General features: G+C 49.7%; 1 protein-coding gene across 2 annotated transcripts in view; it reads right to left on the reverse strand.

Annotated features, from left to right (window-relative positions):
• Window positions 1–16,837, reverse strand: part of TTC31 (tetratricopeptide repeat domain 31) — a 214,820-nt gene that overhangs the window by 66,169 nt on the left and 131,814 nt on the right. For both annotated transcript variants that reach the window (XM_085642905.1, XM_085642906.1), the window contains exon 16: window positions 6,712–6,814. In XM_085642905.1, the coding sequence (XP_085499031.1) occupies window positions 6,712–6,814 (103 nt within the window). The remainder of the gene's footprint in view (window positions 1–6,711; window positions 6,815–16,837) is intronic.

Consider the following 16,837-nt stretch of genomic DNA (forward strand, 5'->3'; position numbering starts at 1 on the left):
AATGTGAGAAGTTGGCCTGATGTATGATGTCACTAGTTCTAGTGCACACCTTATATCAGTCCAAATACCCTTATGGTGATTGGTTGTAAAGTCAACCTTATAGACCAGCTATCCTAGTGGTAGCATGGATAAGAGCAGTCTTAGGCTAAACTCTGAATGGCATGTGAAGCCAGCTGTGATACCATATATAATCCCTTGAATACCAAATGAAAGGACACCACAACAGATATATATATAAAATAAAGTGTATTTATTCTAGTCAAACCCTCAGCACTCTTTATGAGATTAGAGGTAAGTACAACACAGTCTTATTTAAGCATACATTAAGTCACACAGGTAAGTAATACAGTTAGGCCCTAGGGGCCACGCAAACCATATACTAAGTAAGTGGTATAAGGACCACTGTCACGGAAATAGAATAGGCCTAGGGAATCGCTGGGGCTACACTACACTAGCGTTAGTTAGGAAGTGGGAGGCCCACGGGATTCGTGTGCAGAGTGGAAACACTCACGCGTAATGCGTAAAAGTCACTAGCAATAGTACAGTTTAGAAAACGATAGATTTAGGACACTTCCGGAGTAGCTAGGAAGTCGAGACTGAAAAACTGGACACTAGGATAGTCACTATCCTGATGAGCACCGGAGTACCCAAGTTACCTAGCCCACAGGCTGCGGGTGCATAGGGGTGAAGATGCGTCGGTTTTCGTCGTCGACTCCTAGGGATGCCTGAAGAAAGATGCTGACAGGCAGTCAGTGAAGAGTGTCCGGTGGATCCCAAGGCTGGGATCAAGAAGAGGAGACCTGCAAGCAGAAGGGACAGAGTCAAGGTCACTAGCCAGTGACCACGTGGAACCAGGAAGGAACCAGGCGATGTCGTGAAGATTGCAGGTGAAGGTGAAGCTTGTCGCTGCAGCCAGGAGGACCAGGAAGCGTCGAGGACGACCAGGAGGCGAGCTGTCCCACGAAGGCTCTTGCTGTCGGCGGCGTCGAAGTTGGACTAGGACTCACCAAGCCTTGGCAAGCGGAACCCACGAAGAACGGAGGACTTGCTTCTGGTGCAGACCAGGAAGGTCTGGGGTGCTTCTTCTTTGCAGAGAAGCGGGAGCCAGTCTGGAGGAGCCAATCCAGCGCAGTAGATTTCAGGGTGCGTCGTCACAAAGGCCACTAGCCAGCGGGCAAGCAACCGGACAGACGCGGCAAGCAGGAAAATGCAGAAGGGCCCCACGCAGGACTTGTGGAGTGTGGGGGGCTGATCTTCGGTGCAGATGGTGCTTGGGGTTGGGGCTTCTCAATCCCCGGTGCACAACTTCGAGGGTGCCTCAGAAGCTGCGCTTGAAGTTACTAGCCACTTTTCCCAGGTAGCCGGTCCCACGTCGCTCGTCGCCTCCACGGATCTCAGCTTTGCTGTGGATGTGGATCAGGGTCGGAGAAGTCTGGAAGTCAAGGCTCTGGTCGGGCTCTGCAGTCGGTTCCTCGTAGAACGTGGGCAAAGCAAAGGGGTAGTCTCTTGATGGTGCCTGTTTGCACAGGGTAGCCACTCCTTGGCCACAAGGGAGATTCTTCAGTCTTCTTCTTTCGTCGAATGTCGAAGGTCCAGAGTTTCTGTTCAAGTTGCAGGTTCAGGATAATCTAAAGTCTTGAGGCCCAACTCCCACTCTTATACTAATCTGGGGGGCTGGGATACCTGCTAGGTCACGCCTTATGGGTGGGACCTGGGAGGGGGTGGTTACACCCACTTCCCTTTGTCCAGTTTCGCGCCAGAGCTGGGGCTGGAGTGCCCCAGCGCCGGTTTGAACTGGACTATGCAAGGAACACCTTGTGTGCCCCAGGCATGTCTCATTCCTTTCAGCCCACCCTGCCCCAATACACTAAAGGCTGTCTGGGGAGGTGCTAGCACCTCCCCAAGCAGGAAACCTATTGTCCAGGCCTCCCTGGCTGGGATCACTCCCAGCTGCAGGAGGTCAGACTTGTGTCGTGGCAGCAGCATCCATTTTGTGATGCTGAGGCTTTGGTCAGAGGCTAACAGTGAAGTATGATTTTAACATGTCTTTCCCTCTAGAAGGGGGGAATAATATCCTCATGTCCAGAAATGGCATGGGGGTATTATTCCACAGTGTTAGACACCTTACACGACATGTTTCGATAAAGCCAAACCATAGTTACCATAACCGTCTAAGACTATAAGGCACTTTAAGAGTATATGGTAGGCTATATCATAGAACAGCTATAAGGACTTGGTTCCGAAAGCTGCAGACAGGCTCAGCTCATGCTAGAGCACCATCTCACATGTTACCAAGCACTCTGCCTCCAGGATTGTTAAGGCCTGCCATAGGAGTGACTGATAGGTGCACATGTGTCTATAGGTAAGTTAGGTATAGGAATACTACACCTAAGCAAGGGGTGATTACACGACCTTGCCCCAGCTGAGTGATCAGCCAGTTGTGTCAGAATGGAAGGCCAGGCCAGGGGTGGCATAATACATGCTGCAGCCCCTGGTAGGCCTAGGGTACACCTATGCCCTGGGTACCTAGGGTACACTGTACAGGGGCCAATAAGGTGATCATATTCAAATGGGTTATGCACCTAAAGTACATAGTATTAATTTAGAGAGAGAACAGCAGGGCTGTGGGTCTGATTAGCAGGCCCACAGCCACATCTAAGTCGAAAACCAGTAAAGCAAAAGCAAAAAGTGGGGGTGAACATAGAAAGCAGACCCTACTCTCCTACAGGTGTGACCTGTGTCAGCAGACGGGTGTTAGTGAGGGCCAGTCCTATCTTCTAGTGTCCACAGTTCACTCTTGGGCATGACCTGTGTCAGCAGATAGGTGTCAGTGAGCGAGAGTCCTATCCACCAGTGTCCACAGTTCACTCTTGGGCGTGACCTGTGTCAGCAGATAGGTGTCAGTGAGCGAGAGTCCTATCCACTAGTACCCACAGTGTACTCTTGCACGTGACCTGTCAGCAGACAGGTGTTAGTGAGGGGCAGTTCTATCCACCAGTGTCCACAGTTCACTCTTGGGCGTGACCTGTGTCAGCAAATAGGTGTCAGTGAGCGAGAGTCCTATCCACCAGTGTCCACAGTTCACTCTTGGGCGTGACCTGTGTCAGCAGATAGGTGTCAGTGAGCGAGAGTCCTATCCACTAGTGCCCACAGTGTACTCTTGCACGTGACCGGTCAGCAGACAGGTGTTAGTGAGGGGCAGTTCTATCCACCAGTGTCCACAGTTCACTCTTGGGCGTGACCTGTGTCAGCAGATAGGTGTCAGTGAGCGAGAGTCCTATCCACTAGTGCCCACAGTTTACTCTTGCACGTGACCTGTCAGCAGACAGGTGTCAGTGAGAGACAGTCCTATCCACTAGTGTCCACAGTTCACTCCTGGGCGAGACAGGTGTGAGTGAGAGACAGTCCTATCCATTAGTGTCCACAGTTCACTCCTGGGCGTGACCTGTGTCAGCAGACAGGTGTCAGTGAGAGACAGTCCTATCCACTAGTGTCCACAGTTCACTCCTGGGCGTGACCTGTGTCAGCAGACAGATGTCAGTGAGAGACAGTTCTATCCACTAGTGTCCACAGTTCACTCCTGGGCGTGACCTGTGTCAGCAGAAAGGGGTCAGTGAGAGACAGTCCAATCCACTAGTGTCCACAGTTCACTCTTTGGCATGACCTGTGTCAGCAGACAGGTGTCAGTGAGAGAGAGTCCTATCCACTAGTGTCCACAATTCACTCCTGGGCGAGACCTGTGTCAGCAGACAGGTGTCAGTGAGAGACAGTCCTATCCACTAGTGTTCACAGTTCACTCCTGGGCGTGACCTGTGTCAGCAGACAGGTGTCAGTGAGAGACAGTCCTATCCACTAGTGTCCACAGTTCACTCTTGGGCGTGACCTGTGTCAGCAGACAGGTGTCAGTGAGAGACCGTCCTATCCACTAGTGTTCACAGTTCACTCCTGGGCGTGACCTGTGTCAGCAGACAGGTGTCAGTGAGAGACAGTCCTATCCACTAGTGTCCACAGTTCACTCCTGGGCGTGACCTGTGTCAGCAGACAGGTGTCAGTGAGAGACAGTCCTATCCACTAGTGTTCACAGTTCACTCTTGGGCGTGACCTGTGTCAGCAGACAGGTGTCAGTGAGAGACCGTCCTATCCATTAGTGTCCACAGTTCACTCCTGGGCGTGACCTGTGTCAGTGAGAGACCGTCCTATCCATTAGTGTCCACAGTTCACTCCTGGGCGTGACCTGTGTCAGCAGAGAGGTGTCAGTGAGAGACCGTCCTATCCACTAGTGTCCATAGTTCACTCTTGGGCGTGACCTGTGTCAGCAGACAGGTGTCAGTGAGAGACCGTCCTATCCATTAGTGTCCACAGTTCACTCTTGGGCGTGACCTGTGTCAGCAGACAGGTGTCAGTGAGAGACCGTCCTATCCACTAGTGTCCACAGTTCACTCCTGGGCGTGACCTGTGAAAGCAGACAGGTGTCAGTGAGAGACAGTCCTATCCACTAGTGTCCACAGTTCACTCTTGGGCGTGACCTGTGTCAGCAGACAGGTGTCAGTGAGAGACCGTCCTATCCATTAGTGTCCACAGTTCACTCCAGGGCGTGACCTGTGTCAGCAGACAGGTGACAGTGAGAGACAGTCCTATCCACTAGTGTCCACAGTTCACTCTTGGGCGTGACCTGTGTCAGCAGACAGGTGTCAGTGAGAGACCGTCCTATCCATTAGTGTCCACAGTTCACTCTTGGGCGTGACCTGTGAAAGCAGACAGGTGTCAGTGAGAGACAGTCCTATCCACTAGTGTCCACAGTTCACTCTTTGGCGTGACCTGTGTCAGCAGACAGGTGTCAGTGAGAGACAGTCCTATCCACTAGTGTTCACAGTTCACTCTTGGGCGTGACCTGTGTCAGCAGACAGGTGTCAGTGAGAGACCGTCCTATCCATTAGTGTCCACAGTTCACTCCTGGGCGTGACCTGTGTCAGCAGACAGGTGTCAGTGAGAGACCGTCCTATCCATTAGTGTCCACAGTTCACTCTTGGGCGTGACCTGTGAAAGCAGACAGGTGTCAGTGAGAGACAGTCCTATCCACTAGTGTCCACAGTTCACTCTTTGGCGTGACCTGTGTCAGCAGACAGGTGTCAGTGAGAGACAGTCCTATCCACTAGTGTTCACAGTTCACTCTTGAGCGTGACCTGTGTCAGCAGACAGGTGTCAGTGAGAGACCGTCCTATCCATTAGTGTCCATAGTTCACTCCTGGGCGTGACCTGTGTCAGCAGACAGGTGTCAGTGAGAGACCGTCCTATCCACTAGTGTCCACAGTTGACTCTTGGGCGTGACCTGTGTCAGCAGACAGGTGTCAGTGAGAGACCGTCCTATCCATTAGTGTCTACAGTTCACTCCTGGGCGTGACCTGTGTCAGCAGACAGGTGTCAGTGAGAGAGAGTCCTATCCACTAGTGTCCACAGTTCACTCTTGAGCGTGACCTGTGTCAGCAGAAAGGTGACAGTGAGAGACAGTCCTATCCATTAGTGTCCATAGTTCACTCCTGGGCGTGACCTGTGTCAGCAGACAGGTGTCAGTGAGAGACCGTCCTATCCACTAGTGTCCACAGTTCACTCTTGGGCGTGACCTGTGTCAGTAGACAGGTGTCAGTGAGAGACCGTCCTATCCATTAGTGTCTACAGTTCACTCCTGGGCGTGACCTGTGTCAGCAGACAGGTGTCAGTGAGAGAGAGTCCTATCCACTAGTGTCCACAGTTCACTCTTGGGCGTGACCTGTGTCAGCAGACAGGTGTCAGTGAGAGACCGTCCTATCCACTAGTGTCCACAGTTCACTCTTGGGCGTGACCTGTGTCAGCAGACAGGTGTCAGTGAGAGAGAGTCCTATCCACTAGTGTTCACAGTTCACTCCTGGGCGTGACCTGTGTCAGCAGACAGGTGTCAGTGAGAGACAGTCCTATCCACTAGTGTCCACAGTTCACTCTTGGGCATGACCCTTGTCAGCAGACAGGTGTTAGTGAACGACCGTCCTCTTCAGTTAAGAGCTCAACAATTCTTTTGATCTAGTCCATAGCAAGATAGTGGGGCCAGTTCACACTATGCAGAACATTACAAGTGCTGCGGTTGTTTGGGATCCTGGACCAAAACTGTTTGTTTAGGGTTCGCACTTATAAGTTACGGTACTAACAGGTGTGATAAACCTCCCACTCCCACAATTTACCCCAGGCGCGTTTGAGCAGCTGAGTCGAGACAAAATACTAAAATGGAAAACGTCCAGAAAATACAGGGACGTGCAGATTTTGGAGCTGATGCATGCAGTTTTCTCTTGGAATGTAATAACTTAGGATACGATCAAGAGAGCGGGAGGAGGTGGGGGGGGGCAGGGTGGAGGGACGATGCATTGGATTCTCAACAGTAATGAAACTACAGCAGAGGAAGCCCTAGTCCAGGGAGTAACAGGGAGGGAAACCGTAAGAATGAAAGCGAAAACCCATAAGGTCAGAAAGAGAGATGCTGTCAAAGTAACAGAAATGAGAAGCAGAGAAAAACATCAAGATAAAGAAAATAAGAAACTTGAATATAAAAGTGGCATAAAACTGTGTAAAATAAAAATTTTAAAAACTTACAAATCAGCAAAAGAAAACCAATGCAGGGAAAATCAACATAAAAGTACAAACACTGCACCGATACCACGAAGCCGTCCAAAAACCACCTCTCACCTGCAGGGCTGAAAAGGCCGCTTCTGCTGCCTCTTTGCTTGAGAAGTTTACAAAGGCACAAGTTCTGTCGTAGAGAATCCGAACAGAGTGAATCGCGCCAAACCTACACAGACAAGCAGCAGAAGAAAAAAATTACTTTGCATCCGAATTCTCCACCTCTCGTTAGAACTCTCTCTTCTTCATTTTAGAGAAAAACATTTAGTTGCCGCTGTCTTACACAATAGTCTTGCAGCCTGGCGCTCTTCTAGATTAATGTGCTGTACATTATTCTGCCCTCCAGTGATTGGGTTCAGAAAAAGCCATGTTCCTGTTTTTTCCTCGAGTCATGTGACCCGAAAATGACATCAAGCACAAGCCCACAATGCCCCAGTATGTGGCTGCCGTTTTCAATGTTTTTATTTAACTATTTGCATATTCCCATCGAAACCTCACTCCAATGAAACCAGCCTCCCTTCACCGGGGGGAGGTGGTCTGCATGGGATTCTGAAACCATGCCAAGCTGCAAAAAAAATTCAATTACTAGTTTCTTTTTCAGGCTAGATCTCGTCTAGGTTCATGATGTGCACCAATATGTATAGGTTTCTCTGAGTTACGGAGTTTGGGCACCTCTGCCGCCTTCTCGGTTGGACATGCACACAATAATGCTTGCTAAATGTGTGCACTGATGGCCAAGTGGCTGTCCTAAACATAATTAATAGAGATTTGACAGGAAAGCTGAGGTGGCCCCTAACTCTCTGGCAGAATGTGCCCTCGACATTGGCGTTAAGCCCTTCACTGCCATACTGAAGCACTTTGGATAGCTTGCACTAATCATCTGGGTACAGTCCCATTTGCTACTGGTGAGCCCTTGTTTTCCTTAAAAAGTGTTCAGCCTTTCAGTTTAGATTCTCGAATGTACTACATACTAGAACTTACATGTAATATATGTAAAGGTTTTTGGCTTGTGTTGATGGAATTTGGAAGAAAGCAGGAGTTGGTATACACCGACTGACAAGAAGGTGAGCAGGAATATGCTACTTACCAGTATGCATCTGTTCTTGGCATGTAGAGCTGCAGAGCCACACACTTAGGATAGTAGATCGCCATCTGGTGTTGGGCTCGGATGCTTGCAGGTTGTTGTTGTCTTCGGAAGAAGTCATTGGTCACGAGAGAGGCGACTCCTCCCTTGGACGACAGTGCGCATGGGCATCGACTCAATCCTCAGATTGTTTTTCGCCATGATGGGAAATGATGGAGTTTGTAGAAAAGAGAGAGCTGTCCATGTGTGATGTCTAAGTAAGACGATGCTGGAACAGATACAGGTCCCGGGGAGGTGGGTGGGCATGTGTGGCTCTGCAGCTCTACATGCCAAGAACAGATGCATACTGGTAAGTAGCATATTCCGTTCGAGGCATATGAGCTGCAGATCACACACTTAGGATAGACTATATAGAAGTATCTCCCCTAGCGGTGGTCACCTGTATCGGTTGCAGCAGTTTGAAATAGAGTTATAAGGACACCTGACCCACAGAAGCTTGTTGCTTTGCTTGCACGTCAACACAATAGTGTTTAGTGAAGGTGTGTGTTGTAGACCACGTGGCTGCCTTACAAATTTCTTCTAAGGGAATGTTTCCTAAGAATGCCATGGAAGCCCCTATTTTTCGTGTGGAATGCGCTCTAGGGGGAACCGTTAGTGTGCGTTTAGCCTTGTGGTACCATATTTGGATACAATTAACTATCCACCTAGCTATCCCAGATTTGGAAATGGGGTTGCCTTTATGTGGTGGTGAGAAAGCAACGAACAATTGTTTTGTTTTGCGGAATGATTTGGTTCTGTCAATGTAGTAAAGAAGGGTTCTTTTGACGTCTAAGGTATGAAGAGCTCTTTCAGCTACCGAGTCGGGATTTGGGAAGAACACTGGTAGCTCTACTGATTGGTTAAGATGGAACGGAGATATGACTTTTGGAAGGAATTTCGGGTTTGTTCTAAGAACCACGTTGTTACGGTGTAATTGTAAGAATGGTTCTTGTATGGTTAAAGCCTGTATTTCACTCACCCTCCTGAGGGATGTGATAGCAATAAGGAAAGCTACTTTCCATGTGATGAACTGTAATTCGCATTTATACAGAGGTTCAAATGGGGGTCCCATGAGCCTTGTAAGAACAATGTTTAGATTCCACACTGGAGAGGGTGGTAATCTGGGAGGAATAATTCTTTTTAGTCCTTCCATGAAGGCTTTGATCGCAGGCACTCGTAAAGAGTGACAAGTGTTGTCTATTTTGTAAGTAGGCTGCTAACGCTGCTAGGTGGAGACGTATGGAGGAGTATGCCAAATTACATCTTTGCAAGTGCAGTAAGTAGCAAATGATGTCCTGGATGGATGCATCCAGTGGGTTATGATTGTTAGTGCAGTAAATGGCAAATCTTTTCCATTTTGCAGCGTAGCAGGCTCTAGTGGTAGGTCGTCTGGCCTCCCTTATAATATTCATGCAGTCTGGTGGTAGGTTGAGATAACCAAACTCTAGGACTTCAGGAGCCAGATTGCCAGGTTCAGTTGACCTGGATCTGGGTGTCTGATTTCTCCACGGTTCTGGGTTAATAAGGACGGGGAGAGATGCAGTTTTTGGTGGGGCACTAGCGAGAGTTCCAGTAGTGTTGGGAACCAAGGTTGGCGTGCCCATGAGGGAGCTACTAAGATCAGTTTGAGAGACTGTTGCCTGAGCTTGCGTACCACTAATGGAATGAGTGGGAGAGGCGGAAAAGCGTACGCAAATCTGCCTGACCAGTTCATCCATATTGCATTGCCCTTTGACTCCGGGTAGGGAAACCTGGCGGCGAAGGTTGGGCATTTTGCGTTTTCGTGTGTGGCGAACAGATCTGTCTGGTTGGCCCCATTGTTGGAAAAAGGGTATTAGAACTTGGGGATGTAGTTCCCATTCGTGGATTTGTTGAGTCTGTCGACTTAACAGATCGGCAATCTGATTGTGAACCCCTGGAAGGTGTTCTGCAAGTAGGTATATTTTCTGGGGAATGGCCCATCTCCAAATGTTCTGTGCGAGCGGGCACAGCTGGAGAGAATGTGTGCCTCCTTGTTTCTGTATGTAATACATGGCTGTCATGTGGTCTGTCCGAATGAGGACAGTTTTGTTTTGGAGATGTATTTGGAATGATTTTAGTGCTAGGAACACTGCTAGCAGCTCCAGGTAATTGATATGGAGCATTTTTTGTTGAGTGGTCCATTTGCCCTGAGTGGTGTGGCCGAGTGGTGGCCGAGGAGGTGGGCTCCCCATCCCGTGAGCGATGCGTCCGTTGTCAGCACTATCTGTGGAAGAGGCTCTAAGAACGGCCGCACTTTGGAGAGGTTTGTTATGTTCCACCATTTGAGAGAGCGATGTGTCCACCAACACCAGATCCGTAAGTTGGCCTGGTTCCACTGACGTGCTAGACATTCTTGCAAGGGAAGCATTTGAAGTCTTGCATAAGGCACAATGAAGATGCATGACGCCATCATGCCTATGAGTTGCATGAACACTCTTGCTGGAAGAGAGTGTTGGATTTGGAATTTTGCGATAAGAGCTTGCATATTGGCTATCCTGGCTGGGCTGGGATATGCTAGGGCTGTGGAGGTGTTTATTGTGGCTCCCAGATACTGATGTATGTGAGCAGGTTGGAGGTGAGATTTGGGATAGTTTATTGTGAATCCCAAGTTGTGTAAAGTTTGGATAGTTTTGTGAGTGTGTAGGACACACTTGTTGAATGACTTGGCTTTTATTAGCCAGTCGTCTAGATACGGGAAGACATGGATTTGTTGTCGTCGGATGTGCTGCTACTACTGCTAGGCATTTTGTGAATACTCTGGGTGCGGTTGTTACCCCGAATGGGAGGACTGCAAACTGGTAGTGTTGTCCGTCCACCACAAACCTTAAATACTTCCTGTGGGCAGGATGTATGGGAATGTGGAAGTAGGCGTCCTTGAGATCTAGTGTGGTAAGGAAATCGCCTTGTTGCAGTAGTGGGAGCACTTGTTGAAGAGTGATCATATGGAAATGATTTGAATTGATATACAGATTTAGGGGTCTGAGGTCGAGTATTGGTCTTAGAGTCCCGTCCTTTTTGGGGATTAGGAAGTAGAGTGAATATACCCCTGTACATTGATGTTGTAAGGGAACTGGTTCTATTGCGTGCTTTTGAAGCAATGAGAGAACCTCCTGTTTGAGGAGTGTAAGACTATCTTGTGACATGGGACGCTGTTTGGGTGGTATATGCGGGGGGGGGGGGGGGTTATTGTGAGTTCCAGGCAGTAACCATACTGGATAATTTGTCTTACCCACCTGTCTGATGCGATGGAGTTTCAGACAGGAAGGAACTGTGTTAGTCTTCCCCCGACCGGAGTGGAATGGTCTGGGGGAGTGGAGGAAAGTCACTGTTTTGTGGCAGGGGAGGTGCGAGTGTTATTATTACCTCGACCTTTGTTGTTGTTTCCTCTGTATCCGTCTCTAAAATATCCTCTACTGGGGGATGTGTGTGTGGCGGTTTTAAATGTAGAGGAGGTGTCCGTTCCAATATTTTTGGAGGCTCCTCTATAAAAGGAGCGCCAAAAGGACCCACGTGGTTGGGGAGATTGGAATGCTCCCATGGACTTAGCCGTCTCTGTGTCTTTTTTCATTTTTTCCAGAGCAGCGTCTACTGCTGGCCCAAAGATCTGCTCCTGATTGAATGGTTGACTAAGTATGATAGTTTGTACCTCTGGCTTAAAGCCTGAGATGCGTAGCCATGCATGTCGAAGGAGCACACTTGTGTTAATTGCTCTAGAGGCTGTGTCTGCGGCGTCAAGTGCACATTTAATTGCTGCATTTGAAATGAGCTTTCCCTCCTGAATTAGGTAATTTGCCTGGGTTTTGTATTGGTCTGGCAGATGTTGTAAGAGAGTCTCTAATTGATCGTAGTGGGCCCTATCATAGCGTGCTAGTAGGGCTTGAGTGTTGGCAATTCGCCAGTGATTAGCGGCTTGTGCTGCTACTCTTTTGCCAGAGGCTTCTAATAGTTTGGATTCTTTGTCTGGGGGTGGTGTGTCTCCTGTGGTTTAGGAGTCGGCGCGTTTCCGCGCATTGGAAACGACCAAAGATTCCAAAGGGAGTTGGCCCTTAATGTAGTTAGGGTCTTCAGGAGCAGGCCTATATTTCTTTTCAATTCGTGGGTTGAGAACCCTGGCACGAACGGGGTCTTTAAAGACTTCGGAGGCGTGTTTTATGACACCTTTAATCATTGGCAGGATTTGTACAGACTTTTGAGACTGTTCGAAAGTGTCTAATAAGAAGTCTTCCTCTGGTGCGTCTGAGTGCATTGTGACGCCGTGGTATATTGCTGCTCTATTTAATAATTGTCCAAACCCCAGGTGATCGTCAGGAGGCGATGGTTTTGAGGGACAAGGCTGAGGGTCAGGCATATCCGGTAAGGGGAATGCCCAATCATCCAACGGTGTGGTGTCTGGATCCGTAAACGGATCATTAGTATCACCCCCACCCCCTCGGTCATAATAATCATCCTGTGGTGGTGGTGTATGAGATGGAGAGGGCATATGTAATGGTGGTGTAGGCAGAGGGGGTGGGATAGGAGGCAGTATGGGAGAGGAAGGAGGGATAGGGGAAGTAGAAGAGTCCTTCCTATTTACAGGAACTGAGGCAGGTGGTGTGTCCAGCTTCCGTTTTTTGCATGGCACCGCGGTGACATGTCCAGTCTTGGGGTTGATATAGATCTTTTTCTGCCTTGGGTTTGGAGGAAAAAGTTCTTGCTCTTCAGGAACAGTCTTTGGTACCGATTTTTTCGGTTCCGATCTAGGTTTTGGTTGATCGGTAGCGTGTTTGGCTTTAGGAGGCGTATGAGAGTCCTTAGCCGGTGGTTTCGGTACAGACGATGGTTTCGGTGCCGATGTGGTTTTCGGAGCCGAAGGTGTATGTGTGGGCTTGGGAACCTTCGGTGCCGGTGTCTCTATTGGCCTTGGTGGTTTCGGTGCCGAGGGCTTCGGAGCCGATTTCGGTGCAGAGTAGTCTTTTGTCTTCGGTGCAGATGGTGCCGGCTGGACAATTACATGCGGTTTGCTCGGTCCGAGCTACCGGAAGGCTTATGTTTCTTCGGAGCCGAGCCCGGAGGCGGGGCTTCTGAAGGATGTTTTCGGTCTCGACTGGGGCCAGCAGGCGAATTCTTGACCAATGCCTTTGGTTTTGGTGGGGTAGGGGCAGGGGCAATGGTACTCACACGTTGCCCAGGAGTGATGTGGTGTCGAGCCCTTCGATCCCGAATGGTCTTTTTGGATCGAAATGCTGCGCAGGCTGGACAGCTGGACTCTTCGTGTTCCGGTGATAGGCACAGGTTGCAGACTTTGTGGTGGTCACTGTGCGGAAATTTTGCTCCACACTGGGGGCATTTTTTGAACGGAGTCCTTTCCATGAGCCGTAGGCCTCACGGCGTGGATAGGCCCAGCGGGCCGCGTCGACGTCCGGAATCAAGCCGATGTAATCGATGTCGAGGATGAAGGTGTTTCGATGTTTTGTTGTGAAGTTTTTTGCTTTGACAAGCTTGGAATTGATATTTCCAACCGGAGCGGAAGAGTTGCATCCGAACCCAATGGCGGAAAAAAACTATCTGAGGATGGAGTCGATGCCCATGCGCACTGTCGTCCAAGGGAGGAGTCACCTATCTCGTGACCAAAGACTTCTTCCGAAGACAACAACAACCTGCAAGCATCCGAGCCCAACACCAGATGGCGATCTACTATCCTAAGTGTGTGATCTACAGCTCATATGCCTCGAACACTACTTTTTGAATGAATTGAGGGTTAGGCCTAATAACTATGTATCCTGCTGCATTTGTAGGTAAGTGTCCCAAATTGCTAAAGCTTGTTGCTGCTAACTCTCCTTAAGGGGGGGATTGAAATAAGAGAGGCCATCTTCAGCGTAAGGTGCTACAGTTTGCTCTGTGCATTCGTACAAAAGATATCAGACACTAGTGCCTCCTTCATTCCTCCTCGGGCCTCCATACTCTGGACTGCTGATGGGGCTGCTCCTGCCCTGGGCTGATCAGTCCTCAGCAGCCAGCTTGCCAATATAGCTTCAGGTTCTTCAGTGGTTTACTACCATTTCACCTGCAGTGCCCGTTTTCCTGCCACCCACTTCCGTCGCCAGCCTCCTCAGCATCCTTACCCCTCCCAGGACCTACTTAATGGAGGACAGGTCCTCACCACCACCCCCTTACCAACGGTAGTGCCTACTTCCTTCCTCCGTGGGGCTCCATACTCTAAACTGCCGATAGGGCCGCTCCCGCCATTTCACCCGCTGTGCCATTCCTGTTTTCCCGTCACCTACTTCCTGCCGCCCGCTTCCCGCCTCCCTAGCATCCCTCCCAGGACCTAATTAATGGAGGCCACAGCACCATGCCCTTCCCCACCGACCAACCGACACCACACCGGAAACACTCCAATGCCTCCTGATCAACGTCCGGTCCCACTGCCAACACACCACTGAAGTCTAGGACACCATCTCAACCCTCACAAACTATGTAACATTCATCACAGAGACCTGGCTCAACCCCTCCTCAGCCCTCTACATCGCCACCGCGATGCCCAACTGTTACAAGATGACACACCTGGACCACACCGACAAACACATCGCCATCATCCACAAAGAATCAATCTTCTGCACCACCACCGAAGACGACACCACACTGATCATGGAACATCTTAATTTCCAACTCCACACCGACAGACAAAACAACAATCAAAGGCACCCTCACCTACAGACACCCAGGACCTCGCACTGGCCTTTGCGAAGCCATCACAAACTTCAATGCCCCACTTGCCATCGAATCCAAGCAGTACATCTTCCTCTGAGACCTCTGGACAACCCCACAGACGCGTACTCTGTCAACCTCCTGGAACGAACCAACAACATTGCCCCCAATTGGGTGCAGACCTTACTCAGAGCAGGACACACACACTGGACCCCATCTTCATGTAAAACAACATAGTCAAATACAGCCACACCATGGAACTCACCTGGACCAACCACTTCACCATCACTGAATCACCATCACTGGATCACCATGCACCTCCTCCAACCCTTCCAGCGCCTTCTTTCACAGCTGGAGCAAAGTGACAGACCCAATGAATGGACACCCTCAACACCGCCAAGCAAGGTGCCACAACCAACTTCGAACAGGTAGTCGAGAACTTCAAAACCTGGATCACAAACGCCGCCATCCGAGTCATCCCCATCAAACCAACTAAAACCCGCAGATCCTCCAAACAAGTCAGCTGATACGCACCGAAACTCAGCACAATGAAATGCAGCTGCAAACAACAAGGGAGAAGATGGTGCGCCAGCAGAGACGATACGGACTGATCCACGTTCAACTCAGCCCTCAACGAATACCACCAATAACTCAGACGCGAAAAAAGATGCCCTTGCAAACCACACACAGGCCAGCGCCAACCACACCAAAGAACTCTTCACCATTGTCGGGGAGTTCTCCTGCTTAACAGCCACCAAGAACACGATCCCACGCTCACAGTAACTCTGCGACAATCTAGCAAATCACTTCCACAACAAGATATCGACCATCTACAGGAACTTTGAGCCCCAAACCACCAACCTCCTCAGCCTCCTTACTCCAACTGAAGCCCCCACCGACCAACATCTCACTGCATAGGAACAGCTCACCACAGACATCATGAACTCCATTTACTCAGGAGCACCCACCGACCCCTGCACACACTGCCTCTTCAACCTAGGAAGCAACGAGATTACCCACCAATTCACAACTGTCCTTAACACATCCATCTCCACAGCCACCTTTCATGACGCATGGAAACATGCAGAGGTCAGACCTCTCAAAGAAACCCTCTACAGACCCCAGCGATCTCCAGAACTACTGCATCATCTCACTGCTCCCATTCCCCGCCAAAGTCCTCGAGAAGGCCATCAACCAACAGCTCACCAAACACCTGGAGAGAAACAACCTACTAGATACCTGCCAATCAGGTTTCCGGGCAAACCACAGCACAGAGATCGCCCTGATCACCGCCATGGACAACATTTGCACCCTACTTGACAGAGAAAAATCAGAGGCCCTAATCCTCCGCGACCTTTCCACAGCCTTCGACACCGTATCCCACCACACACTCATCAAGAAACTGCACCAGATCAGGATCAAGGGACACGCACTCAGATGGATTGCATCTTTCCTCACAGGACACATGCAGAGAATCAGCCCACCCCCTTTACTTCGGAACCCACGATCACCATCTGCGGTGTCCTCCTCCCCCCCCCCCCCCCCCCCGGCTCATCCCTCAGTCCTACCCTCTTCAACACCTACATGACGCCCCTAGAAGACAATCAGACCGCATGATATCAACATCATATCCTATGCAAACAACACCCAGCACATCCTCTCGCTGTCAGCAGACCCTTCCACCACCAAGACTAACTTCCACAACTACACGAAGAACGTCGCAGCCTGGATGAAGGACGACTGTCTGAAGCTCAACACAGACAAGACCGAAGTGCTTTGCACAGACGACACCGCACATCCGCTGTAGCCACAGTGGAGGATGATCATGGTCAGGGATCTTTGTGGGTTTCTGAAGTGACCGAATATTTAGTCCTCAGAACCAGGCCGATCGCTTCAGGCTGGCATACTTTGACTGCTGTAATGTAAACATATTCGGGAGTAGGAATATTTTTTATTAATTGGTTTTGATGCAATCACCGTTAGTTGCAAGTACCTTGTATTTCGGACCCACAGAGGAACTATTAATAGCAGTGTCATGTTTGCATATCTGTAGTTGTTGATTACCGGGGGAATTAGGGAAAACGGTGGAAATGCCTATGCAAGGTTCCTTGACCAATTCATTGGCAATCCTTTTCCCTGCGACTAGTGCTGTGGAAATCTGGATCCAGCATTTTGGAATGTTGTGTTTGCATGTGATCCTAAGAGGTCTAGGTCTGGTGTTTCGCAGGTATGGGGCCTGATTTAACAAACTTTTAATCCAGTTCCCACTGCTGTAATATTCCTGCTCACCTGCTTGCATATTTTGTTCTCCTGGTAAATATATTTCCACTACCAGGATGTTTCTTGGTGTTGAAAACATGC

Source organism: Triturus cristatus, chromosome 2_2 (genome assembly GCF_964204655.1).
Source record: "Triturus cristatus chromosome 2_2, aTriCri1.1, whole genome shotgun sequence".
Taxonomy (NCBI): Eukaryota; Metazoa; Chordata; class Amphibia; order Caudata; family Salamandridae; genus Triturus; species Triturus cristatus.